The sequence below is a fragment of the Erinaceus europaeus genome, chromosome 15 (genome assembly GCF_950295315.1).
Source record: "Erinaceus europaeus chromosome 15, mEriEur2.1, whole genome shotgun sequence".
In the NCBI taxonomy this organism is placed as follows: Eukaryota; Metazoa; Chordata; class Mammalia; order Eulipotyphla; family Erinaceidae; genus Erinaceus; species Erinaceus europaeus.
The window spans coordinates 9393683-9420262 of NC_080176.1; the positions used below are offsets into that span (position 1 = coordinate 9393683).

A 26580-nucleotide genomic window follows, 5' to 3' on the forward strand; every position below is an offset into this window, starting at 1 on the left:
CAGACCTTCCACTTTCTGCACCCCATAATGATCCTGGGCCCATGCTCCCAGAGGGATAAAGAATAGGGAAGCTATCAAGGGAGGGGATTGGATATGGAGCTCTGGGGGGGTGGGCATTGTGTGGAAATGTACCCCTCTTATGCTGTAGTCTTGTCAATATTTCCATTTTATAAATAAAAAACAAACAGGGAGTCGGGCAGTAGCGCAGCAGGTTAAGCGCAAGGGCCCATGTAAGGATAACAGTTCGAGCCCCCGGCTCCCCACCTGCAGGGGAGTCACTTCACAGGAGGTGAAGCAGGTCTGCAGGTGTCTGTCTTTCTCTCTCCCTGTCTGTCTTCCCCTCCTCTCTCCATTTCTCTCATAGTTCTGTGCTCCCTCTAGCACATGACCATCCCTTCTCCCATTTCATTTAAAAATATTTATCTATCAGGGGCCAAGCAGTAGCGCAGCAGGTTAAGCGCACATGGCACCAAGCACAAGGATGGGCATAACAATCTTGGTTCGACCCCCGCCCCCGGCTCCCCTCCTGCAGGGGGGTCACTTCCCAAGAGGTGAAGTAGGTCTGCAGGTGTCTATCTTTCTCTCTCCCTGTCTTTGCCTCCTCTCTTGATTTCTCTCTGTCCTATCCAGCAACAACGACAGCAATGGCAATAGTAAAAAAATAACAATAACAACAAGGGCAACAAAATGGGAAGAATGGTATCCAGGAGCAGTGGATTTGTAGTGCAGGCACTGAGCCCCAGCGATAACCCTGCAGGCTATATATATATATATATGAGAAAGAGAAACAGGGGGCAGGGTAGTGGTGCACCCGGTTAAGCACACATAGTACTAAGTGCAAGGACCTGGGTTCAAGTCCCGTCTCCCCATCTGCAGCATAGCAGGTCTGCAGGTATCTCTCTGTCTCTCTCCTTCTCTATCTCCCCTTCCCCTCTCAATTTCTCTCTCTCTCTCTCTCTCCCTCTCTTTCTCTCTCCCCTGTCAAATAAAGTTGAAAGGAAATAAAAAGAAAGATTGCCGGGAAAGGTGAATTTGTAGTGCTAGCACTGAGCCCTAGAGCCATGACCCTGGTGGCAAAAATAAGTAAATAAATAAAATAAAGGAAAGAATCACTGTGCTCCACATGGTACCAGGGATCAAACTGGGGCCTCCATGCATGTCAGCCCAATGCTCTCCTTGCTGTGCCAATTCCCTGGCCGCCCTTCCACCATTTCAATTCAAACTGTTGTCATTTCTGCCAAGGGGCAGCTCCAAGTCCCAACCCTGGCAAGTGATTCAGGAACCTTGCATGGCCAGAAAGCGGCCAATCTGAACCACCTAAAGGGAGTTGGGGAGTGGGCCGGTGGTGGTGGTGGGGCGGGTAGTGGCACACTGGGTTAAGCGCACACAGTACACTAAGCAAAGCGCACATAGTACTAAGCACAAAGAGCTGCACAAGGATCTGGGTTCGAGCACCCGCTCCCCACCTGCGGGGGTGGGGAGGTTCACTTTGCTAGCGGCAAAGCAGGTCTGCAAGTCTTTCTCTCTTTCCCTCTCTATCTCCCTCTCTTCTCAATTTCTCTCTGTCCTAGCCAAAAAAAAAAAAAAAAAAAAATCAATGAAAAAAAAAAAAAGGCTGCCAGGAGCAGGGGATTCACAGTGCTGGCACTGAGCTCCAGCAATAACCCTGGAGGCAAAATACAATACAGTGAATGGACTCTGGTTTGAGCTCAGCGTCACCAGGTTCTCAGTGGGCAGGTAGATGGAAGGAGAAACAGACTCTAGGCTGTGCATCCTCAGTGACTGACTCCTGCTATCTGTGAGGTCACTATGTGAGTGGGTAAATGCAGCCTAATATTTTGATTCAGAGCTTACCCCACACTCTGGAGCACCGGAAAGGAGGAGGGGCAGAGGCGAGGGGGCAGGGAGGTGAGGGGCTGAGGGGGTGCGGGCTACATCTCCTCTAGAAGTCCCTCCCAGGCTCTTCATCTTAGATGCTCCTCCCTCCGCCCCCCCCCCAACACCCACAGACTCCCCTCCCAGAGGTTATTCAGCATCTGCTGCCTTTGTCAGCCCAGGGAATCAAAGTCTTAAAGGAATGAGCCAGAGAGAGATTTGCATCTTTTCAAAACCCTGCCAGTGAAGCTCTGAGAGGTGTGAAGATGCACCCTGTTTGTTGCCGTATTTTTAAATACATTTTAAATCATTTGAATTGGAAGGCAACCTCACCCCTCTGCATTATGTAATGGACACCAGCTGCCAGTGTTCCCTGAGGCTCGCTTTCCTGTGAGCATGATCACAGATGTGAAGAGGGCACTTAACCGCAAAGTCCCAAGTTCAATCCCCTGGTTCCCACCTGCAGGGGGAAAGCGTCACGGTAGTGAAGTAGTGCTGCAGGTCTCTCTATCTATCTATCTAGCTCTCCTTTCAATTTCTCTGTCTCTATCCAATAACAAATAAATATATGAAAAGGAAAGGAAAGGAAAGGAAAGGAAAGGAAAGGAAAGGAAAGAAAAGAAAAGAAAAGAAAAGAAAAGAAAAGAAAAGAAAAGAAAAAGATAGGGCTTAAGCACTTTTAATGTTCTGGCCAAAGTACGTCAGGCCAGGGTTCAAGGCCTGGTACCGCCACCTCTCAGCTGCTGTGCTCTTAATCAGTGTCCCCCCCTCCCCTTTTTCTGTGTGGAGCTGGGCTGGGGTGGGGGAAAGAGCAGAGTGTCAATGACACCTGCCTCATTGTATGACTTAAATGAGGTAATTCCCAGAGGCAGAGACAAGAATTCATTACTGTCACACACATACACTCACACGCATCCCATGTCCCAATCCTAGATCTTCATGGTACAGCTATTAGGAGGATTATTTTAAATCCCAATTAAAAGAGAGAGAGATAGAGAGAGAGAGAGAGAGAGAGAGAGAGAGAGAGAGAGAAGAGCATTGTTCTGTGGAGCACACTAGGGGAGCCAGGCTCTAGCTTTCAATAAATCATTTCCTGCGAAAGTTAGAGCTTGTGTTCTGAGAACCTGAAGTTGGAGTCTTCTTCTTTTTCAGAGATAGAGAAAGTTAAAATATCAATAATCAATTATTATAGCCAGGTTAGTTGGGTGGGGCTAAGTATCTGTGCTATTATACTTTACTTCACTATGATCTGAACGCTTCTATCCGAACTTCCTTGTACTTTAAATACTTACAAGGTCAAAAGGTCTTGACCTATCTGGCCTAAAGCTGTAATCGATTTAGATGTTTGCAGAACTTTATTCTCTGATACAATTTTAGAGATCCGTAAACAATTAATCCCCTTATCAGAGTGTGAGCATTTTGCAAATCTAAGATAAATATTAGCAAGAGTTAGCATTTGTGCTTAGGGCTCTAGTCTAGGCAGTTGGGGAACTTGAGATATTAAGTCTATCCACCCCTCCCCCATGTCGTGTTGCTATTGACAGGACTAAACAGTGATCAGAGCTTCACATCTTCCCCGCCACTGAAAGTCTGTGCCCCCCGCCCCAGGTAATCACAATAGTTTTCCCATTTTAAATATGGGTTGTGTTGTGTCTGGTTGTTTATTTTATGTATGTGTTGAACTTGGAGTCTTAATAGCAGGCGCAGAGCAAGGTTACGCTCTGTGGCTCCGGTTCAGAAGTGTCAGCACATCAAACACGCGTCCTCACACAGAGACGCTTGCTCGCACAGTGTAAAAGGGCAATCATGTCTGGAGCCGAATGCCACAGGGACTGCAGCTCATCAAGGCAGGACTTGGAAGCGTTTCACCTTCCCGACATCAACAAGGCTTTCAGATGGCACAATCACTCAGAAGCCAAGTCCCGTGGAAGGCGAGGGGGAGTGGGGGAGGGTGGGTGGGCAGAGGTGATGGAGTCCCTGAAGCAGTTCAGTGTCTGCACTTCCAGGGGATGAGGAGGAATGAATGGCCAGTGGCCAGCTCCCCGCAGGCAGCATCCTGGAAGCCATATTCAGTGAGAGGCCCCTGGATGAAGCGGCATGGGGAGTGGAGGTGGGTGGGAGGAGGGGATGCTCTGCCCTTTCAATGTGTGAGGAGGTGCTTCTGACATACACCTCAGAGTCCCTCGGGGCTTCGTGTAGTGAGGAGACTCGGTTACAGGAGCAGGAAGGAACAGACTCGGGCCTTGGTACCGGCTGGACACGGGCTCGAATATTCTAGTACAGAGGAGGGTGGGAGTGTGAGGAATGTTTGTGTGCTTCCAACACAGTCTGCCCTTCACCTGCTCCTTCTAGGACAGCACCTACCCTCCACATCCATCTGCTGAATGGGTGGGTGAACCTACTTTCTGGTCCTCTGTTCCCAGCCACACTTGGCCACAACTCCCACCCCCAAACACACACACACACACACACACACACACACACAAACACACTCTCTTCAGCAGGCAAATCAGCACCAGTCCTCTCCTATCACTGGGCCCTGACTACCTTTCCTGGCACAGTCCCCACAGCAAACTGAGGCGACCACAACTATCCTTGAACTCTCCAGTACGGGGCCATGGTCCTGTCCCCTGTGCCCAGCAGAACCCTCTTAGCAGAGGCGTGCCAGGAATGCAGAGTCTCAGCCTCCCCCCGCCCCCACTGGCAGGTGCTTGATGCCTGCACGGGACAGCGTGAGGAGTCTCCCCTGGCTGGATCCGGATTTGTAGCATGGCGCCCAGCAATGACACACAGCAGGAAGCAGCCTCCTCCACGCCGGGTCCATGGGTTCATGCACTGGCATTGTCAGATGCCCCGCTGGCACTCCCAGCATACACTGTGCCACCCCCCAGGGCCATGACAGCTACAACACAGCATGCAGATGACACCCCGTTATGCACAGCGTGTGAATGTTCACAACAACCAATCTGTTTGTGACATGAGGAAAACACTCCATGCTCTGATAAATATCCCCTGAGAACCCTTATTGTGCCTTAGTACAGGGCACTGAGGCACAGGGCTCTTCATTCATTCATTCATTCATTCATTCTCTCATTCATTCCTTCATTCCTTCACTCAGTAAAAATCACAAAGCACCTGTCTGAGTGCTAAACTTCAGATGAGGTCATGAGATTCGACACTGGAAAAGACAGTCACCAACTGCGTCTAGTCATCAAGACAGGCACTGTTGATATTCATGAACTTACCTCTCAAATTTATGCTTGTTTTATTTTAATGAGACAGATGGAGAGAGAGAGAGAGAGAGAGAGAGAGGAGCTAGAGCACTGCTCAGCTCTGGTTTATGGTGGTGCCAGGGATTGAACCTGGGAACCTGGAAGTCTCAAGCATGTAAGACTTTTTGCAGAAGTGTTATGCTGTGGTTCTTCACTGAGATTGGAACAATTTTATATCCTTTCCCAGAGAAGAAAGGTGACCTTTCCTTGGGCACCTTCTCTGAGCCAGGGGTGGGCTAGACCTTTCATATCCACTGTAGCTCAGCAGGGAAACTCAAAATACTAGCAAAAAGAAGGAGAAGGAGGAGAAGAAAAATAAATAACATTTAACCAGTCAGTGTGAGCTCTTGTTGGCAATGCCAGTATTCTAGCTGAATGCCAACTTGACTCTGAGTGACCCTTACCACCCATAGTTCCAAAGAACCTTCCACAGCACACATGTGGCCCATGGATGGGTCTTCTTGGCCCCTGTTTGTTTTTAAAAAGTTGCTGAAATGTCAAAGAGTGGTGAGGTCTCCTAGGAAACTCATGATGAGCATGGAGCAATGCAGAAACTGGATTTTCACAGGGCAAAGCTGCCCAGCACTGGGCCTGCCTTGTGGAGGGAACCCTGGAGAAGGGAGTTGTTCTCACAAGGGAGGGTATGAAACAGTGACAGTTCAGCAGTACCGAGGCCCTCTCACCATGCAGGGAGAGACGGAGGCCTTGAGTTATCACTGGGGTTCAGTGTCCCCATGCCTCCACTGTGTTGGGAAATTGTAGAGATGTGGTGGAGCTTGGCAGGGCCCACAAACCACCCTATTTCCATGCTAGTATCATTATCTACAACCAATCTTCTGCTTTGTCTTACATATGACTAAAGGTCTCTTTCCTAAGTCCCCGCAGGGTATTTGCTAATTCCCGCCACCTGAATCCCTGGCAACAGTTGCTAGGGAAGCGCCTACCATTTACAGCCCCTCTCACTTATGGTATTATAAAAGCCACTTCCCTTTCTGGTTTCTCTCTTCCGCATGCATCCCATCCTAGAGGAGGTCAGGTGTGCAGACTAGAAAGTCGCCATTGCGGTTGGCTCCATGTGGCTTAACCCACTGCACTCACGCCAGACTTTGGGGCTCTCGCATGAATAAAGATTTGTACTGCTACTGCCTGGAGTCTGGAACTTGGTTCCTGGGTTATCTCTCCCTCCTGTGACACAAGCCCACCACACTGCTCCCAGCCATCAGAGAGATACAGGGAGAGAGAGAGAGATACAGGGAGAGAGAGAGAGAGAGAGAGAGAGGGAGAAAAGAGAGCTGGTCAGACAGCAGAATAGTTCTGCAAGACTTACATACCTTAAATTCTGAGCTGTCACGTTCAATCCCCAGCGCCACCAGAAGCCAGAGTTGAGCAGTGCTCTGGCCTCTTTCTCTCTCTCTCTGTGTCTCTCATTAAAATAAATAAAAATATTTTTAAAAGAAAGATAAAGAAATAAAGAACAGCACCGCTCTACTGCTTATGAAGCTTCTTTGCTACAGGTAGGGACTGGGGGCTTGAACCTGGGGAAGTATGCACTCTACTAGGTGAGCCACCACCTGCCCCAGCCCCCTTTATGAAGTGTCATTGGGGCTTTGCATATGTAGCGTTTCTTTTATTTTAGACAGACAGAGAGATAGGAGAGATAGCACAGCATCACACCACTATCCGTGGAGCTCGCCTCCACAGTGTCCATGAGCCCTATACAAATTTACTGCCATCCCCATCAAGATCCCAACTAATTTTTTTTTTTTTTTTAGGAGAATAGAACAAAAGCTACAAATGTTTATCTGGAATCAGAAAAGACCTAGAGTTGCCAACACAGTCTTGAGAAGAAAAAAAGACCTGGAGGCATCACACTCCCAGATCTCAAATTGTATTATAAGGCCACACAAATTATTATAATCACAAATTGGATTGTGATCAGAAATGCTTGGTACTGGAACATAAACAGACACACTGACCAATGCAATAGAATTGAGAGCCCAGAAGTGAGCCCCCATAACTCTGGACATCTTTTCTTTGGCAAAGGTGCCCAGACTATCCAATGGGGGAAAGGGAGTCTCTTCAATAAATAATGTCAGAAAAATTGGGTGGAAACATGCAGAAACATGCAGAAGAATGAAAGTGAACCACAGAAGTAAAGTTTGTTTCATCAAACACAAAAGTAAATTTCAAATGGATCAAAACCTGGATGTTAGACCAGAGACTATCAAGTACTTAGAGGAAAATGCTGGCAGAACTCTTTTCAGTCTAAATTTTAAAGGCATCTTCAATGATACCAATCCAATTACGAAGAAGACTAAGTCAAAAATAAACCAATGGGACTACATCAAATTAAAAAGCTTCTGCACAGTAAAAGATATCACCACCCAAACAAAGAGACACCTTATACAACGGGAGAAGATCTTTACATGCTATATATCAGACAAGAGGTTAATAACCAAAATATAAAGAGCTCACCAAACTCAGCAAAAAAAAAAAAAAAAAAAAAAAGACCCCATCCAAAAATAGGGAGAGGATATGAATAGAATCTTCTCCATAGAAGAGACCCAAAAGGCCAACAAGCATATAAAACAATGCCCCAAGTCTCTGATTGTCAGAGAAATGCAAATAAAGACAACAATGAGATACCACTTCCCTCCTGTGAGAATGTCAACATCAGAAAAGGTAACAGCAGCAAATGCTGGAGAGGGTGTGGGGTCAAAGGAACCCTCCTGCACTGCTGGTGGGAATGTCAATTGGTCCAACCTCTGTGGAGAACAGTCTGGAGAACTCTCAGAAGGCTAGAAGTGGACCTACCCTGTGACCCTCCAATTCCTCTCCTGGGGATATATCCTAAGGAAACAAACATACCTATCCAAAAAGATCAGTGTATACCTGTGTTCATAGCAGCACAATTTATAATAGCCAAAACCCAGGTGTCCAACAACAGACGAGTGTCTGAGTAAGTTGTGGTCTATATACACACAATGGAATATTACTCAGCTATTAAAAATGCTGAGTTCACCTTCTTCACCTCATCTTGGATGGAGCTTGAAGGAGTCATGTTAAGTGAGATAAGTCAGAAACAGAAGGATGAATACGGGATGATCTCACTCATAGACTGAAGCTGAAAAAATAAGAGCAGAAGGGGAAACACTAAGCAGAACTTGGCAGGAGTTGGTGTATTGCACTAAAGTAAAAGACTCTGGGGTGGGTGGGGTATAGGGTTCAGGTCCTGGAACATGATGGCAGAGGAGGATCTAGTGGGGGTTGTATTGGTATGTGGAAAACTGGGAAATGTAATGCAGGTAAAAATTATTTCATTTTACCATTGATTGTAAACCATTAATCCCAGATAATTAAAAAAAAAAAAAAAGCCATGAATTCCACAGGGTGGACAGTCTCCCGGCCCTGTCTGAGGTTTCAATCTGTTCCTCTTCAGTGGCTGAGTGACCCTGGACAGAGCTCTGAACCTGTCTGGGCCTCTACTTTATCTCCCACCCATGGAACCCCGAATTCACAGCCTGGATCTCCTTGCTAAATGCTAAGTGCTGAAGATGCCCCCTGGCTCATAACACTCAGTCAAGAAATCAATAGTCTCAACCATATCAATGAGCAGAACTACCAGTGCTTTCGTCCCCGGGACCCTACCCCGACCATATCAGACACACCCTTTCCAGTCTCTAAGGCTACCAGGTGGGTCTCTGATTCTCTTAGTCTCACAGAGAAGCCCCCCAAAGATTCACACTTCTGATCAATTTTAGCACAAACCCTCTCTCCCTGGGGTGACAGGGCTCCCAGCTGAGGCTCTGGGGCCAGGTGACCCCGCTCCTGTGCTCACAGCCATCTCAAAACCCCCAGAGCCTCTACAAGGTCTCAGTGTAGCTCCACTCCTGCCCTGGGTAGGAGTTGTCTCCTGGGCTGAGTCAGAAGGAGGAGTGTACATATTCGAATTAAATTTAAACACGGCCGAGATAAACAACATGACCTTTGCGAGGGCAGCCGGGAGAAGGAAATGACACAGCAGAATCAGGGAAAGAGCTGGGGCAGAGTGGGATTCTTGATCGCGGCTCATCAACAGATCCACTCCCCATTCAAGGCGGGAGCGATAGAGTGAGAGGGAAAGAGGGAGAGAGAGAGCATGAGAGAGAGGGAGAGAGAGCAAGAGAGAGAGAGAGAGCAAAAGAGTGTGAGAGAGAGACAAGGAGAGAGAGACAGAACAGGAGAAAGAGGAGGGAGATAGAGCAGGAGAGAGGGAGAAAGAGGGAGAGATAAAGAGGGAGAGAGACAGAGGGAGAGAAAGAGAGAGGAGGAGGAGAGAGAGAGAACTCAAAAAGTGGGCAACCCAGACGGTCAGCATAAATCCAGTAAAAATGGGCTCTAAACCACCTTTCTGGCGGCAGCAGGAGTCAGGCAGTGGGGATGGAGCTCTCGTTTTTTCTCAGCCCCAGGGCCTGGGACTCAGCCAGGAGCAGTCAAGACACCTGTTCAGGGAGAGGCACAGAGGATGCAGGCCCCTCAGTCGGTCAGAGAGAGAGAGGGGTGGACCGAGCAAGTCAGGAGCCTCCGGAGAGCTGGGCGCACTTACGGCTTTGGGCTTGTAAGGGGGCTGGATCTCCTTGCGTTCCAGCTTCTCCCAGTCAATGTAGCGGAAGAAGGCGTGTTCCTTGATGTCGCGCTCACCCTCGGGCCCACAGCCCAGACGCTTGCCTGGGTGTTTGGTCATTAGCTTGGAGAGAGAGAGAGAGAGATGGCAGTTAATGACGGAGTTAATGACACACTCAGAAACAATTCTTCCCTGAGTTAGGGATAGAAACACAACGGTGAATCCCAGGTGTTTTTTTTTTAATTATTTCTTTAATTATATTTATTTATTAGAAACAGAACATGAGAGAGAAGCGGGTGATAGATACTGATAGAGAAAGAGAGACATCTGCAGCCCTGCTTCATCACTTGCAAAGTTTTCCCCTTGCAGGTGGGGACCGGGGACCGGAACCTGGGTCCTTGTACATTGTAACATGTGCAATTAACCAGGGGTAAACCCTTCCCCTGTCCCGGTGTTTGTTTGTTTTTTCTTTTCATTTCAGTAAACACACACACACACACACACACACACACACACACACACACACACACACATCCTAGCCAGGTCTTCCTTTGCTCTTTCCTCCCCCCCCCCCCGTCTTCCTTTCTATTTTCTTCCTCCTCCCTTGCTGTTTTTCTTTATTCTTCTCTCTCTCTCTCTCTCTCTGTTCTTGTTTTTCTTTTCTGGAGTTGGGATCTAGTATTTAAGTGATTATACTGCTCCCATGCCATTTTTCATTAAACCAGAGAGGGACAGAGACAGAGAAATAGAGAAGGAGGGGAGAGAGAGAGGAGAGAGAGAGGGAGAGGGAGAAGGAGAGAGAGGGAGAGAGAGAAGGAGAGAGAGAGAGGGAGAGGGAGAGGGAGAAGGAGAGAGAGAGGGAGAGAGAGAAGGAGAGAGAGAGGGAGAGGGAGAAGGAGAGAGAGGGAGAGAGAGAAGGAGAGAGAGAGAGGGAGAGGGAGAGGGAGAAGGAGAGAGAGGGAGAGAGAGAGGAGAGAGAGAGGGAGAGGGAGAAGGAGAGAGAGGGAGAGAGAGAAGGAGAGAGAGAGGGAGAGGGAGAAGGAGAGAGAGAGAGGGAGAGGGAGAAGGAGAGAGAGAGGGAGAGGGAGAAGGAGAGAGAGAGGGAGAGGGAGAAGGAGAGAGAGAGAGGGAGAGGGAGAAGGAGAGAGAGAGAGGGAGAGGGAGAAGGAGAGAGAGAGGGAGAGGGAGAAGGAGAGAGAGAGGGAGAGGGAGAAGGAGAGAGAGAGGGAGAGGGAGAAGGAGAGAGAGAGAGGGAGAGGGAGAAGGAGAGAGAGAGGGAGAGGGAGAAGGAGAGAGAGAGGGAGAGGGAGAAGGAGAGAGAGAGGGAGAGGGAGAAGGAGAGAGAGGGAGAGAGAGAAGGAGAGAGAGGGAGAGGGAGAGGGAGAAGGAGAGAGAGGGAGAGAGAGAAGGAGAGAGAGAGAGGGAGAGGGAGAAGGAGAGAGAGGGAGAGGGAGAAGGAGAGAGAGAGGGAGAGGGAGAAGGAGAGAGAGAGGGAGAGGGAGAAGGAGAGAGAGAGAGGGAGAGGGAGAAGGAGAGAGAGAGGGAGAGGGAGAAGGAGAGAGAGAGGGAGAGGGAGAAGGAGAGAGAGAGAGGGAGAGGGAGAAGGAGAGAGAGAGAGGGAGAGGGAGAAGGAGAGAGAGAGGGAGAGGGAGAAGGAGAGAGAGAGAGGGAGAGGGAGAGGGAGAAGGAGAGAGAGAGGGAGAGGGAGAAGGAGAGAGAGAGAGGGAGAGGGAGAAGGAGAGAGAGAGGGAGAGGGAGAAGGAGAGAGAGGGAGAGGGAGAAGGAGAGAGAGAGGGAGAGGGAGAAGGAGAGAGAGAGGGAGAGGGAGAAGGAGAGAGAGAGAGGGAGAGGGAGAAGGAGACAGAGAGGGAGAGGGAGAAGGAGAGAGAGAGAGGGAGAGGGAGAAGGAGAGAGAGAGAGGGAGAGGGAGAAGGAGAGAGAGAGGGAGAGGGAGAAGGAGAGAGAGAGAGGGAGAGGGAGAGGGAGAAGGAGAGAGAGAGGGAGAGGGAGAAGGAGAGAGAGAGAGGGAGAGGGAGAAGGAGAGAGAGAGGGAGAGGGAGAAGGAGAGAGAGGGAGAGGGAGAAGGAGAGAGAGAGGGAGAGGGAGAAGGAGAGAGAGAGGGAGAGGGAGAAGGAGAGAGAGGGAGAGAGAGAAGGAGAGAGAGAGAGGGAGAGGGAGAAGGAGAGAGAGAGAGGGAGAGGGAGAGGGAGGAGAGAGAGAGGGAGAGGGAGAGAGAGAAGGAGAGAGAGAGGGAGAGAGAGAAGGAGAGAGGGAGAGGGAGAGAGAGAGGGAGAAGGAGAGAGAGAGGGAGAGAGAGAAGGAGAGAGAAAGGGAGAGGGAGAGGGAGAGAGGGAGAAGGAGAGAGAGAGGGAGAGAGAAGGAGAGAGAGAGAGGGAGGAGAGAGAGAGGGAGAGAGAGAGGGAGAAGGAGAGAGAGAGGGAGAGAGAGAAGGAGAGAGAAAGGGAGAGGGAGAGAGAGAGGGAGAAGGAGAGAGAGAGGGAGAGAGAAGGAGAGAGAGAGAGGGAGGAGAGAGAGAGGGAGAGAGAAGGAGAGAGAGAGAGGGAGGAGAGAGAGGAGAGAAAAGACGGAAGAGAGAGGGAGAGAGAGATGGAGGAGAGAGGGAGAAGGAGAGACGGAGAGGGAGAGAGAGAAGGAGAGGGAGAGAGAGAGGGAGAGAGAGAGGGAGAAGGAGAGAGAGGGAGAGAGAGAAGGAGAGAGGGAGAGAGAGGGAGGGAGAGAGAGGAGAGAGAGAGGGAGAGAGAAGGAGAGAGAGAGGGAGAGAGAAGGGGAGAGGGAGAAGGAGAGTGAGGGAGAGAGAGGGAGAGGGAGGAGAGAGGGAGGAGAGAGAGAGAGAGAGGGAGAGAGAGGGAGAGAGAGGGAGAGGGAGGAGAGAGGGAGGAGAGAGAGAGGGAGAGAGATGAGAGAGAGAGGGAGAGAGATGAGAGAGAGAGGGAGAGAGAGAAGGAGAGAGAGGGAGAGAGAGGGGGAGAGGGAGAGAGAGAGAAGGAGAGAGAGAGGGAGAGGGAGAGAGAGGGAGAGAGAGGAGAGAGAAAGGGAGAGGGAGAGAGAGGAGAGAGAAAGGAAGAGGGAGAGGGAGAGGGAGAGGGAGAGAGAGAAGGAGAGAGAAAGGGAGAGGGAGAGGGAGAGGGAGAGAGAGAGGAGACACAGCACTGGAACTTCCTCACACAGCACCGGGGCTCCCACCCAGATGGCACATACAGCAAGGTACTCAGCCCACCATTCAGATCCATTTCTATGTCCCCAGCCACCTCCAGTCAGGTCTTCTTATTTTTTAAAAATGTATTTCTTTATTTTATTTGGATACAACTGTGAGAAACTGAGAGGAGAAGGTGGAGATACAGAGGGAGAGACACCTGCAGCACTCACTAAGGAAGCTTCCTTCCTGTAGGTGTGGCCCAGGGGCTTGAACCCGAGGCCTCCTGCATGGGAATGTGTGTAGTCAACTGGGTGCACCAATGCCTGGCCCTGAGCCGGTTCTTTTCTTTTCTCTTGTTATTTTTTGCCTCCAAGGTTATTGCTGGGGCTCGGTACTTACACTACAAATCCACTGCTCCTGGAGGCCATTTTCCCCATTTTTGTTTCCCTTGTTATTTTAATTTTTGCTATTGCTATCATTGTTGCTGGACAGGACAGAGAGAAATGGGGGGGGAACAGAGAGGGGGAGAGAAAGATAGACACCTGCAGACCTGCTTCACCACCTGTGTAGAGATTCCCCTGCAGGTGGGGAGCTGGGGGGGGGGACTCGAACCAGGATCCTTATGCCGGTCTTTGCACTTTGTGCCACCTGCGCTTAACCCTCTGGTATACCTCCCAGGGACCCCCTGCCCCACCGTGGTTCATCAAACCTAAGCTAGAACGGGGCGTTAGAAATGCCACGTGACACCTTGTGATAAAAGAACGAGTCTTATGCAATTACTAGTGCATCTAGTGAGAACAGTTTTGATATCCTCACACACACCCCTCCCCTCCGCCCACAAGGAGACAAGTCAGACCAAGGCAAAGGTCACACTGACTCAGGTAATATTTACAGTCTTATCTCTCGGGCGTTTGTGAAAATGACAAAACAGAAGCGGGGGGGGGGGGGGGGGAGTCCAGTGGACCCAAGTCTCCAGTAATTATTTTCTGAGAGCTTATTAAACAGTCAAAAGCCAGCCCAGCTCATTTCTCCTCCCCGGATCACACATCACCCTCAAGTCCACAGAGGTTTCTCTGGTGCTCCATTTAAATTACTTAATTATCAGAACCCTCAATCGATGGGTCTTTGAGCCGGCACTAAATAGCAAGATGAACAGAGGCTCCGAGATGAAACCAGACAGGCTGCCTCTTGTAAATGAAGCCGAGGCTGCATGAAAATGCACGAAAATACCTCTGATCTCCAGATTCCAGCAGATAGAGAGTGGAGGCAAAGGAATGAGTAATTCATGGGGTACTGACAGAAGAAACAAACCCCACAAGCTCCCAGGGGTGACTTGGCATCAAGGCACCTTTTTATTATTACTATTATTAATTTATTACCTCCAGGGTTGGGTTATCGCTGGAGCTCAGCGCCTGCACTACCAATCCATTGCTCCTGGAGGCCATCTTTCCCCCATTTTGTTGCCCTTGTTATTGCTGTTGTTGGCTAGGACATAGAAAAATGGAGAGAGGAGGGGAAGACGGGGGTGGGGGGGGGAACACCTGCAGACCTGTTAACACCACTTGTGATGCGACGCCCCTGCGGGTGGGGAGCCAGGGGTTCGAACTGGAATCCTTACGCATGCGTTTAACCCGCTGCACGACTGCCCGACCCCTATTATTATTTTTATTGCCACTGGGGTTATCGCTGGGGCTCAGTGCTGACACTATGAATCCGCTGCTCCTGGTGGCCCTTCTCCCCACTCCCCCCCCCCTTTCTATTATACTTGATAGGACAGAAAGAAATTTGTTGTGACTCCAACAGGAGTCTGGGACAATTAGCATGCGACTGAAGGCAGCCTGAGGCGGAGCAGACAGACAAGGCGATGTGTAGGAGCAGGGACTTGGCAGCAGCCTGCTCTCTGATTGGATTAGCTTCATCTTAGCACTTTTCCTGTTGGTGTAGCTCCAGACTGATCTCTTTACGTGGTGGCTTGGTTAACTTAGTTTGGGGCTTTGGACTTTTGCCTACTCTCCTAGCTAAACTTCTTCTCCCGTCACATTCGAATGATTTTATGAATAAGCCTCTCTTTTGCTTAACCTTAAATGGAGCCACTTATTTTGCAGCACCTAGATTTTTGCCTTTTTTAAATAAATATTTTATTATTATTATTTTTCTTTTGTTTCCCTTGTTGTTTTACTGTTGTTGTGGTTATTGTCGTTGTTGATGATACCATTGTTGTTGGATAGGACAGAGAGAAATGGAGAGAAGAGGGGAAGACAGAAAGGGGGAGAGAAAGACACCTGCAGACCTGCTTCACCACCTGGCCTGTGAAGCGACTTCCTTGCAGGTGGGGAGCCGGACACTTGAACTGGGATCCTTCTGCTTGTCCTTGCTCTTCGTGCCATGTGCATTTAAGCTGCTGAGCTATCACCCGACTCCCCAGATTTTTGCCTTTTACCCCTGCATCACCCTAATAAAAGCCTTGAATTGTTTAAACCCCTTCCCAGAGCCCCACAGTCAATCCATTACACGCCAAAGCCCCTTTTAAGTTTTAGTTTCAACAAAAGTGAGAGAGGAGGGAGAGATAGAGTGGGAGACAGAAAGAGAGGCGCACCTGCCTCATCACTCATGAAGTGTCCTCCTGCAGGTGAGGAGCAGAGGCTAGAACCTGGGTCCTCATGCATGGCAATGGTGCGTTTAACCCAGTGTGCCACTGCTCAGCCTCCTCAAATAATTCAATTTAAAGGGGGGGGTCACCTAGTGATAATGTCTGATCTGCTCACGAGTAATCTGTCACTAGAAACCACACATGCGCGTGCGCGCGCACACACACACACACACACACACACACACACACACACACACACTCTTTCCTATAATCTTCATGTTCCATGGGAGAAGTAACCAGGGACTTCTGTTCTTAACCACTTCTTTATTTCCATGCATCCATGCATGGCCTTACCTGATTTGATTTGATTTGATTCGATTTCAATTTCATTTTGCCACCAGAGTTAACACTGGGGCTCAGTACTCGCACGATGAATCCACTACTCCTGGTAGAATATTTTATATATAGTTTTTGATAAGACAGAGAGAAGTTGAGAGGAGTGGGAGATAGAGAAGGAAAAAGAGAAAGAGGTACCTGCAGCATTGCATCACTGCTCTTGAAGCTTCTCCCTCCACCCCCAACCCCACAAGTGAGGAGCGGGAGCTTGAACCTGGGGCCTTGTGCATGGTCACATGTATACTCGACCGGCTATGCACTGCCTGGCTCTTCTGATTTCCCCAATAACCCAATGAGGTGGGTGTATTTTTCTCCCCAACGGAATGGCAGAGGAATCGGACATCTGAGGAAATGAGCCAACTCACAAGGACTCACAGAGACAGAGAGGCTGAGCTGGGAGCGATTCCCACCTCTGCCCAACTCCCCAAAACATGTATTTTAGGAGAAATAAGAAGAGCTCTTTGTATTTTGCTGTCACCAGGGATATGTGTGGTTGGGCTTGCTGGAAAAAAAAAAGTGTTATGGAGGCCAAACAAAGCAGATTAAGTCTTGAGATTTGTGTAAGATTAGACTTGGCGGGGGGGGGGGGGGGGGAGGGCCAGCAAGCGCTGGTGACTAGTGCTGCACTGAACCAGTGACGGACGGCGTCTGTGGACTGAACAGCCCCGTGTGCCCAGGTCCAGCCTGGAGACTCGACAAGTGCATTTAGGTTCTGTGCTCACAATGATGCTTCCTTTGAGACCTCCCCAATGATGAACCTCTTTCTCCAGATAAAGAAATAGGATCTGACCTAAGGGAACTGGGCAGTGATGCACTTGGTTAAAAGCACATGTTATCAAGTTCCAGGACAAGGGTTCAAGCCCCCAGCCCCCACCTGCAGGGGGGAAGAAGCTTCATAAGCAGTGGAGCAAGGCTGCAGGTGTCTCTCTGTCTCTCCCTGTCTCTTCCTTCTCAATTTCTCTCTCTCTGTCTGTCCTACCAAAAAAAATGTGAACTCAGACCTACAGGGATGCAGAGGTACGTATGCTGAATATAGGCCCCAGATCACATCCATGGGGTTTACAGTTAACAATATTCATATACTTTCTCCATATTTGGGAGCTACTCTCTTCCCTGATCCAGCTTTCTGGTCCTTTTTCCAACTATGACACCATCCCCCAGAGACAATAACTTAGGTCACATGCATATTAGATGTCAGGCTCAGGCAAAAACTAGTAGGGTCATGGGCCCCTTGGAATAGACCTAAAATAGACCTACTAGCTTTCTCCAAAATGGAGTCCCCAAATCTTCATCTGCAATATTCCAGCCTTTAGGTTCATGATCAGTCAACAATTTGTTCTGCTTTCTATCTTCACTCTTTTTCAGCCACCAGGTTCCAGATGCTACCATGATGCCAACCTGACTTCACTGGGAAGGCAACCCCACCCGTGTGTCTTGGAACCCTGCCTCCCCAGATCCCCACTCCACTAGGGAAAGAGAGAGACAGGCTGGGGAGTATGGTTCGACCTGCCAACGTCCATGTTCAGCAGGGAAGCAATTACAGAAGCCAGACCTTCCTCCTTCTGTACTCCATAATGACCCTGAGTCCATACTCCCAGGGGCATAAAGAATAAGGACTTGCCTGCACACTCAGCTTCTCATGCCAACCAGCAGCCCTTTGGGGCTCCCCACCTGCTTGGGGTGCAAAGTGAGAATCTGAGCAAAGCTTCCCTCACACAGGAGGAGGGAGAAAGTAAGGCCTTCAGTGAGGTGGCTGCAGAAAGGACACTTGTCATCACAAAGGGGACTGTTTTCAGGGCCTGGGAGGCAACACACCCAGCTAAGCACACATAGTACTAAGCACAAGGATCCCCGTGCAAGGATCCCGGTTTGAGTCCCCAGCTCCCCACCCATGGGGGGGGGTGAGGGGGGTTGCCTCACAAGCAGCATAGCAGGTCTGCAAATGTCTGTCTTCCTTTCTTCTTCTCTATCTCCCCCTCCACTCTCAATTTCTCTCTGCCCTATCCAATAAAATGGGAAAATATGGCCACTAGGAGCAGTGGATCTGTAATGTCGGGACTGAGTCCCAGTCATAACCCTGGAGGGGAGGGGAGGGGGAAGGGACTATTTTCAGAAGCCCAGCTCCATTTCCATGGGAGCAGTGAGATGCTAGGTGAAGACAGGCCGCGCAGAGGCAGCCACAGTTCATGCAGATGTGTCTGGAGCCAGGCAAACAGCTGAGTTTCACCATGGCTGCCATGTTCCTGGGGACCCCGCTGTCCCCAGGGGAAGCTCTTGGCTGTGGGCTTGAGCACCTTCCTCCACAGGAACACAGCTTTGGACAAAGAGCCCACGCTGGACTCAGCTCACAGGACCCCTGGCCAGGCAGGAGGAGACAAAGGCTGGTCACTGCTGAAGGTTACAGGCCCTCAGTGAAGAGAAATCCGCTCTACTGGGGTAACTGTTAATTGGAGCTGAAGCTGAATGTAGCTGACCTGGAAAACCCTCTCTTCTCCATGACCCACTTAGTGCCCAGCTGTCCAGCAGGACGGGGTTGTGAGTGAGAAGGTCTTGAGCAAGTATTGAGCACCCACTGTTTGTAGATGCGACCCACACACAGAGCATTTGAGAGTGTGTGTGGAGCCTGGGGCTCACCCAGGCACAGTTTTACTGCTCCTGGACCAGCTTATGGAAAGACAGAAAGAGAAAGAGAGAAACCACAGTGTCAGAGCTTCCTCTGGTGCAGTAGTTACTACCATGTGACACCAGGGCTCGGATCATACCCACCCAACCTGGTGAGCTGTGCCTCCAGCCCCAGAGCTCCTCCTCATCTTATTCTCCCTGCTAATTCCCTCAAAAACTCTGGCCGGTATGTATCATGATTATTACCGCATCTCTAGGGGGAATGGAAGTAGAAGCCTAGGATGCAAAGTCACATTGTAACATGTACACTCAACTGGGTGCACCACCAGCTGGAGGTACAGTCCTGCTCTTGAACTGCTGACAATTAGGAAGCTGACACAGCTCAGCCTAGGACTCCAATCTATAGGTCACATAAGACGGCAGGTGCATTCAACCAGGCCTTCTGCTTGGGAGAGAGGCAGAGAGAAAGAGAGACACCTGCAGCCTTGTTCCACTGCTTATGAAGCTTTCCCCCTGTAGGTGGGGACCAGGGGCTTGAACCTGGGTCCTTGCGCATGGTAGCACATACTCTAGTGGGTGTGCCACTGCCAGGTGCTCAACCAATTCATTAAAAAAAAAATCCTCAAAAAATACAGATGCCAAGGGCTGGGCAGTGGCACACTGGGTTGAGTGCACATGCTCGAGGACCCAGGTTCAAGCTCCTGGTCCCCACTTGTAGAGGAGAAGCTTCACAGGTGGTGAAAAAGGGCTGCAGGTGTCTCTCTGCCTCTCTCTTTCTTTCTTTCTTTCTTTCTTTCTTTCTTTCTTTCTTTCTTTCTTTTCCTCCAGGGTTATTGCTGGGGCTTGGTGCCTGCACTACAAATCCACTGCTCCTGGAGGCCATTTTTTCCCTTTTGTTGCCCTAGTTGTTTATCATTGTTGTGATTATTATTGTTGTTGTTATTGATGTCATCATTGTTGGATAGGACAGAGAGAAATGGAGAGAGGAGGGGAAGACAGAGAGAGGGAGAGAAAGAGAGATACCTGCAGACCGGCCTCACCGCCTGTGAAGTGACTCCCCTGCAGGTGGGGAGCCGGGGGCTCGGACCGGGATCCTTACACTGGTCCCTATACTTCGCACCACATGCACTTAACCCGCTGCACTACTGTCTGGCTCCCCCTCTCTCCCTTTCTACCTCCTCCTTCCCTTTCAATCTCCTATCATCAAGAAAAGGAGGGTGGGGAATGGTCTCTAGGAGCAGTGGCTGACACCAGAAAGCCATTATATACGACTCAGCCTGCCAGTCTCCCAGGGTGTGAGTCCCACACCCTGAGTATTAACTGAATGTACCCACAGTGGAGCTGGGTGGAGTTGGCAGGGCTGGCTCTACCTGGTTTTCAGTGCTCTTCCCCTGGGCCCCAGCTCTTGGACCAAGCCCCAATCTTCCTCATTCATTCATTCATTCATTCATTCATTCATTCATTCATTCACTGAACCCTGCTCTGAGCTGGAGTAGTAGCAAGAACCGGGGGCAGGCAGTTCACCCCATAGTGTGTGAATCAGGACACAGCTCCTGGGCTGGAGAGACAGCCCACTGTCTAACCATGCCTAACTAGGGTTCGAGCCCAAGGGTACATGGGGGGGAGTCTCCATGGCACTGGGGAAGCTTGGATGTGTGGTGTCTCTGTTCTCTTTGTCTCTTTCCTACCCTGTCTCTCTGTGCCTCTCTCTAAAATCAGCCCATCCTATAGCCTAAGGAATCAAACACATTTATTCAAAGAGACCTGTGTACACCTATGCTCATAGCAGCACAGTTTGTAATAGCCCAAACCCAGAAGCAACCCAGGTGTCCAACAACAGATGAGTGGCTGAGTAAGTTGTGGTGTAGATACACAATGGAATACCACTCAGCTATTTTAAATGGTGACTTCACCTTCTTCACCTCATCTTGGATGGAGCTTGAAGGAACCATGTGAAGTGAGATAAGCCAGAAAGAGAAGGATGAGTGTGGGATGATCTCACTCACAGGTGGAACGTAAGAAACAAGAACAGAAAGAGGAAGCATGAAGTAACCACACTGGTTGGCTGCATGGCACCAAAGCAAAGGACTCTGGGGAAGGAGGGCAGGGAGAGGACCTGGGGGAAGGAAGGAACTTTGGGTCTTTGTGCTAATGGTCGAAAAGGACTTGAGTTGAGGGGTAAGAGTGTTTTTCAGACACCTATCACAGGGAGATAAGAATTTGCACCCAAGTGCCAACAACTGTCCTGTAAACCATTAACCCTATATAAAAAGAAGTTGACCTAGGAGCAGTGAGAGAGGAAGAGAGAGAGAGAGAGAGAGACATGGGGACGGGAAGAGAGACAGGTGCATGAGGGGTGTGTATGTGTGTGTGGGGGGATGTCAATCCCCTTTCCCATCCCTCCCTGGGCCACACGTCCTCTTTCAGGGGACCCTGCACTGTGCATGTGTCAGTCCTGGTTGTCACTTACCCCCTTGCAGATGGCCACAGCCTCCTTGGACATGGACTTGGGGTAAGCCACGTTGTGCTCCATGATGGACTGGAACAGCTCGTCCTCATCCTCCCCTTCGAAGGGCGCCTGCAGGACAGAGGATGGGGTAGAAGGACACCTGTCCTTCCTGAACTCCCCTCCTCCACCTCCATCACTCCCCTGCCCTCTGTTCCCAACTGCTCCAAACCATCCACCTGGGGACCAGGGCCCACAGACCAGGGTGACGCCAAGGTCATGGGCGCTGGGGGAGTTTGGCCTCCCCTGCTGCTCTCAGTCAGACACTTTGATCTTCAGAAAGCAGGGTAGCAGGGTCGGGCAGAGGCACACCTGTTAAAAGGCACACATGCCCATGCAAAAAGATCCGGATTTGAGACATTGCTCCCCACTTGCCAGAGGAGGGGGGACGCTTCACAAGTGATGAATCAGTTCTGTAGGTGTCTCTCTGTCTCTTTCCTTTTCTGTCTCTCCTACTTCCTCTCAATTTCTCTCTGTCCTAGTCAATAAAATTGTGAGGGCCACTGTTACTCCATATTGTCTAAGGCAGCCAAGAAAAACCTCATAATCCAACTGCTGCACTGCAGCTACACTTTACCCTTGAAAAACCAGTCTCAACGTTTCTACTTATCAGCAGTTGTTCTATAAACGGAGGTCATGATAGTCCTGAAACCCAAAATTTGCTTAACTGACAAAAACTGCCAGGGACAGCTGTCAAAAATTCCCTGACAAACAGGTCTGAACTTAAGGTAACCCCCCCCCAAGTTCCCAGTCCCCCCGCCTTGATGTGGTTAAAAAGAATCTGTCTGCATCTTTTTGGGGTTCACACGCCACTATTGGGAAGTGCATGTAGCCCAGGCTTTAGCTTGCATCAATAAAACCTCTTTGCTCTTACATGTGATTCTGGCTTCCACTCTGTGGGAATGGGATCTGAAATCTGGGTATAACAAAAACAGAAGAAAAAAAAAAAGGAGAAAAAAGTGACAGGAGAGGTGGATTTGTCATGCAGGCACCAAGCCCCAGTGATAATCCTGGTAGCAATGAATAATAATAATAACAATAATAATAAAATAGAATAGAGAGAAAGCATGCAGATGGAGAAGGTTCTCCCCAGGGCCGGGAACCTCAGTCATGTTACCTGTCCAGCCAGCATCTCATACAACAGCACGCCGAAAGCCCACCAGTCCACGGACTTGCCATACGGCTGATAAGCAATGATCTGGAAGACAGGGGCATGGCGTCAGCACAGTGCGTCGGCTCTTCCTGCCTCCACCCCCCATGCCCACCACCTGCCCAGTAAGAGTGGCCTGTTGCAGGGGGTGGGGACAGAGTTCTTCTTAAGCCTGTCACCTGCCTGGTGTAAGAGACTCAATGGGTTGGCACTGTCCCATGTAAGGCCACTAGAAGGAAAGCAGTGGGTAGCCAGGCACTAGGCGGCGGTGCACCCTGTTGAGTGCACACATTACCATGCACAAGGGCCTGGGTCAAGCCCCTGCTTGCCCCCTGCAGTTGGAGACTGGGGGCTTGAGTTCAGTTCCTTAATCATGGTCCGCCATCACTCTGTCCCAACTTGTGAACTTACTGGGTTGTCGGATAAGTCATGATGTTTCTCCTTCCCTCTCTCCTTGCCTTTCTTTCTTTCCTTCTTTCTTCCTAATTGTCTTTATTGATTTTCACAGAGACAGCCAAAAATCAAGAGGAAGGGGCATACAGAGAGGGAGACAGAAGGGGCCGGGTGGCACACCAGGTTAAGTGCACATAGTATGAAGCGCAAGGACCAGCGGAAGGATCCCGGCCTGAGCCCCTGGTTCCCCACCTGCAGGGGAGTCGCTTCACAAGCGCTGAAGCAGGTCTGCAGGTCCCCTCCTCTCTCAATTTCTCTCTGTCCTGTCCAAAAAAAACAAAAAGAAATGGCCACAAGCACAGTGGATTCACAGTGCCACTCACAGCGATAACCCTAGAAGCAAAATAAATAAATTAATTAATAAAAATACATTTTTATAAAAGAGGGAGAGACACCTGCAGCCCTGCTTCGCCACTAGTGTAATTTTCTTCCTGCAGGTGGGGACCAGGGGCTCAAACTTGGGCCCTTACACATTGTGCGCTCAACCAGGTGTGGCACCACTCGGGCCCTCGTGATGTATTTTTCTTCTGTTTCCCTTTGCAAAAAAAAAAAGCGTCATCATATTCCCAACAACCCAAACAATATACTGACTAAGTTCAATCTCCCCCTTACCACTCCCTCATCCTCAGAAAAGTAGCCAGGGTAGGGGAGTCAGGCGGTGGCACAGCTGATTAAACTTGTGGCACAAAGCACAAGGACCAGTGTAAGGATCCCGGTTCGAGCCCCTGCCTCCCTACCAGCAGGGGAGTCGCTTCATAGGCGGTGAAGCAGGTCTGCAGGTGTCTGTCTTTCTCTCCCCCTCTCTGTCTTCATTTCTCCTGTCCTCTCTCCATTTCTCTCTGTCCTATCTAAAGACAACAAAAGGGAATAAATAAATATTTTTAAAAAAAGTATCCAAGGTTATAAAATCAGCCTGTCACACCCACCCACAACTCTTTTGTTTTTTTTCTCTCTTTCTCTCTCTGTTTCTCTCTCTCTCTCTCTCTCTCTCTCACACACACACACATACATACATACATTCACACTCATCGGAAACACACAGCAAAGATCAAAGTGTGCTGTGGTTCTTCCAAGTGGAACCACGTTGCATTGATCAGTTCGTGTTGTGATCTTTCCCTCTTGCTTCACATGATGCTGTGAAGACCCTTTTCATGTCTACACACAGATCTATCATAACATTCTTTTGAACTGATGCCTTGGTAGTGTTCCACACTGGGCAGAATTCTATTGTTTGATGCCGGATCGAATGACACAGAAATGTCCTCTAAGTCTAAGTTCAAGGCTGCATAGTATTCCCCAGCAGAATGCTGCATGTTCAAGCTCACTATTGATTTATCAAGAGTCCCTGAGTTTGCCTTCTATTACCCATTACTGAAAGAAGTTATGACGATGGTGAACACAGATTCTCTCATGAGTGTCCACACACAGGTAGAGTGAACTGAGCTTCTAGAAGAGAAACCAAGTGGGTAGAAGAAGAATTCTAGGGAGCCAGGTGGTAGTGCACCAGTTAAGCGGCTAAGTGCACATAGTACTAAGCACAAGGACCGTGCAAGGATCCAGGATTGAGGCCCTGCTCCTCACCTGCAGGGGAGTCACTTCACAAGTGGCAAAGCAGGTCTGCATGTGTCTATCTTTCTCTATCTCAGCCTCCTCTCTCAATTTCTCTCTGTCCTATCGAACAAAATGGAAAAAATATCCACCAGGAGCAGTGGTGCCTGTGCCATGCCCCAGCAATAACCCTGGAGGGAAAAGAAAAAAAAAAAAAACCGGAAAGAAAATTCTAAAACGTCCACTTCTGAGACTCAGCACCACACCCTCAGCTCCTTTCCTTAAAAGTCCTGGAACAGATTGCAGAAGGCCACACTTCCCAGTCCTGATTCAGAGAAGAAAAGGGGATGACATTCTCTGGCACAAGTGTGATCTATGAGGTGGGGAAACCCTCAGAGAAGGGAGTAGAAGGGATTAGAATTAAACCTTGGGAGAGTCGGGCGGTAGCGCAAGCAGGTTAAGCGCACGTGGCGCCAAGCTCAAGGACCCACATTAGGATCCCGGTTGGAGCCCCCAGCTCCCCACCTCAGGGGAGTCGCTTCACAGGCGGTGAAGCAGGTCTGCAGGTGTCTGTCTTTCTCTCTCCCTCTCTGTCTTTCCCTCCTCTCTCCATTTCTCTCTGTCCTATCCAACAACAACAACAACAACAACGATAACCACAACAATGATAAAACAACAAGGGCAACAAAAGGGGAAAAAAACGATCTCCAGGAGCAGTGGATTCGTGGTGCAGGCACCGAGCCCCGGCAATAACCCTGGAGGCAAAATAGATAAATAAATAAAAATTTAAAAAGTTTTTTTAAAAAAGAATTAAACCCTTGCATTTGCCTCTCCATTTCAGAAAGGAATAAGCAGAACCTTCAGGGCTCAGCTCAGCTCTTGCAGGCCTATTATTACATCCGTGCTGGGTCATCTGCCAGCCCGGGAACTTCTCTCTCTCTCTCTCTTTTGCTCTCTCTCTGACATGTCAGTGTCATAACTGGAAGGTATCATCTGGCCCGGAGCCCTAGCAGCTTGGTCAAGAGCTGCACTGTCGTGCACTGGATGGTCGTTTTGAATTTTATTTAAACTTTCGCCCAAGCCTTGATGTATTTCAGGCCTGAGCTTCTGGTTATATGTGCACAGGGAATTTCCGTGTGTGATCACTAAGGAATGATCTAGAAGACAGGAGAATCATTAGCCTGGGGCTGATGACTCAGGTACTCCGGGGTGGGGTGGGGTGGGGTGGTGAAGAGGACACTATTCCCAGCTCTGGCATGGGGTGTGGGGCAGTGTGAGGGTTAGGGAGGGGGACACCAGGGTCCCATCCGGGCTCACCTCGGGGGCGATGTAGTCTGGGGTACCACAGAAGGTCTTGGTTGTCGCCCCATCCCAGATGTTCTCCTTGCACATGCCGAAATCAGCGATCTTGATGTGACCCTCGGAATCCAGCATCACATTGTCGAGTTTGAGGTCACTGCGGTGGAAAGGGGCAGGCGGGAGCTTTAGTTCAGTGCTACTGGCCTCAAGCCAGCTGAGTCACTGGCAGTGTGCCCATCACTGAGCTGGGTGCCGTGAGGTCACAGAGATGAGCATTCCCATGGTAGCTTATATTCAGGCATGGGGAGAGAGAAAGAGAGAGAGAGAGAGAGAGAGAGAAAGGGCCCACAAGTCTGTCTCACTTTTTTGGCAGAACTGACTATGCCAAGTATCTCTTAAGGACATAGAGGAATTGAACTTTGAGAAAGGAAGAGAGAGAGAGAGAGAGAGAGTAAGTACACACATCAAAAATCACTCAGCCCATGACAAAGCATTCCGAAAGCTTCTTGTACCCGGGACCACTTCAATAACTGACCTTTCCAACTTCAGAGCCTCATGTATCTCATGAGAGATCTATTTTCATGACATTAATGTTAAAAAAAAGTCATGGGAGGGGGCAGGTGGTGGCATACCTGATTGAACACCAAAAAAAGTTATCAGGTGCAAGGAACCAGGTTCAAGCCCCTAGTCCCCAATCACAGTGGGGAAGCTTCATGAGTGGTGAAGCAGGGCTACAGGTCTCTCTCTCTTTCTCTTTATATTTCTGCCCTTCTCCCCTCAATTTCTCTCTGTCTTATCAAATATAAGAACAAAAAAGGGGAGCAGTGGATTCATCATGCAAAGCACTGAGCTGGAGCAATAACCCTGGTGACAATTTAAAAAAAAAGTCTCTGAGGAGAACAGGGAGAAATGATAGTGAGCATCTTATAAATGCCAAATGTTCTGAGTTCTCCTGGGCCTGTGATCCAGGAGTTTCCACTGAGTCTTTCAATCAAATATATATATATATATATCAGTTGTCACACACCCACATGTGACAGACACGGTGCTTGAGGGTGGGTCCATACTGTGAGCTAGAGAAACCAGCACCCTGCTCTTATTCAGATTCA

General features: G+C 49.5%; 1 protein-coding gene across 3 annotated transcripts in view; it reads right to left on the minus strand.

Annotated features, from left to right (window-relative positions):
- Positions 1 to 26580, minus strand: part of PRKCB (protein kinase C beta) — a 250463-nt gene that overhangs the window by 16317 nt on the left and 207566 nt on the right. For 2 of the 3 annotated variants that reach the window (XM_060172806.1, XM_060172805.1), the window contains exons 13-16: positions 25490 to 25628; positions 22139 to 22219; positions 20986 to 21093; positions 9733 to 9873 (exon numbers count right to left, since the gene is read on the minus strand). In XM_060172806.1, the coding sequence (XP_060028789.1) occupies positions 9733 to 9873; positions 20986 to 21093; positions 22139 to 22219; positions 25490 to 25628 (469 nt within the window). The remainder of the gene's footprint in view (positions 1 to 9732; positions 9874 to 20985; positions 21094 to 22138; positions 22220 to 25489; positions 25629 to 26580) is intronic. The other variant, XM_060172807.1, reaches the window with a different exon arrangement.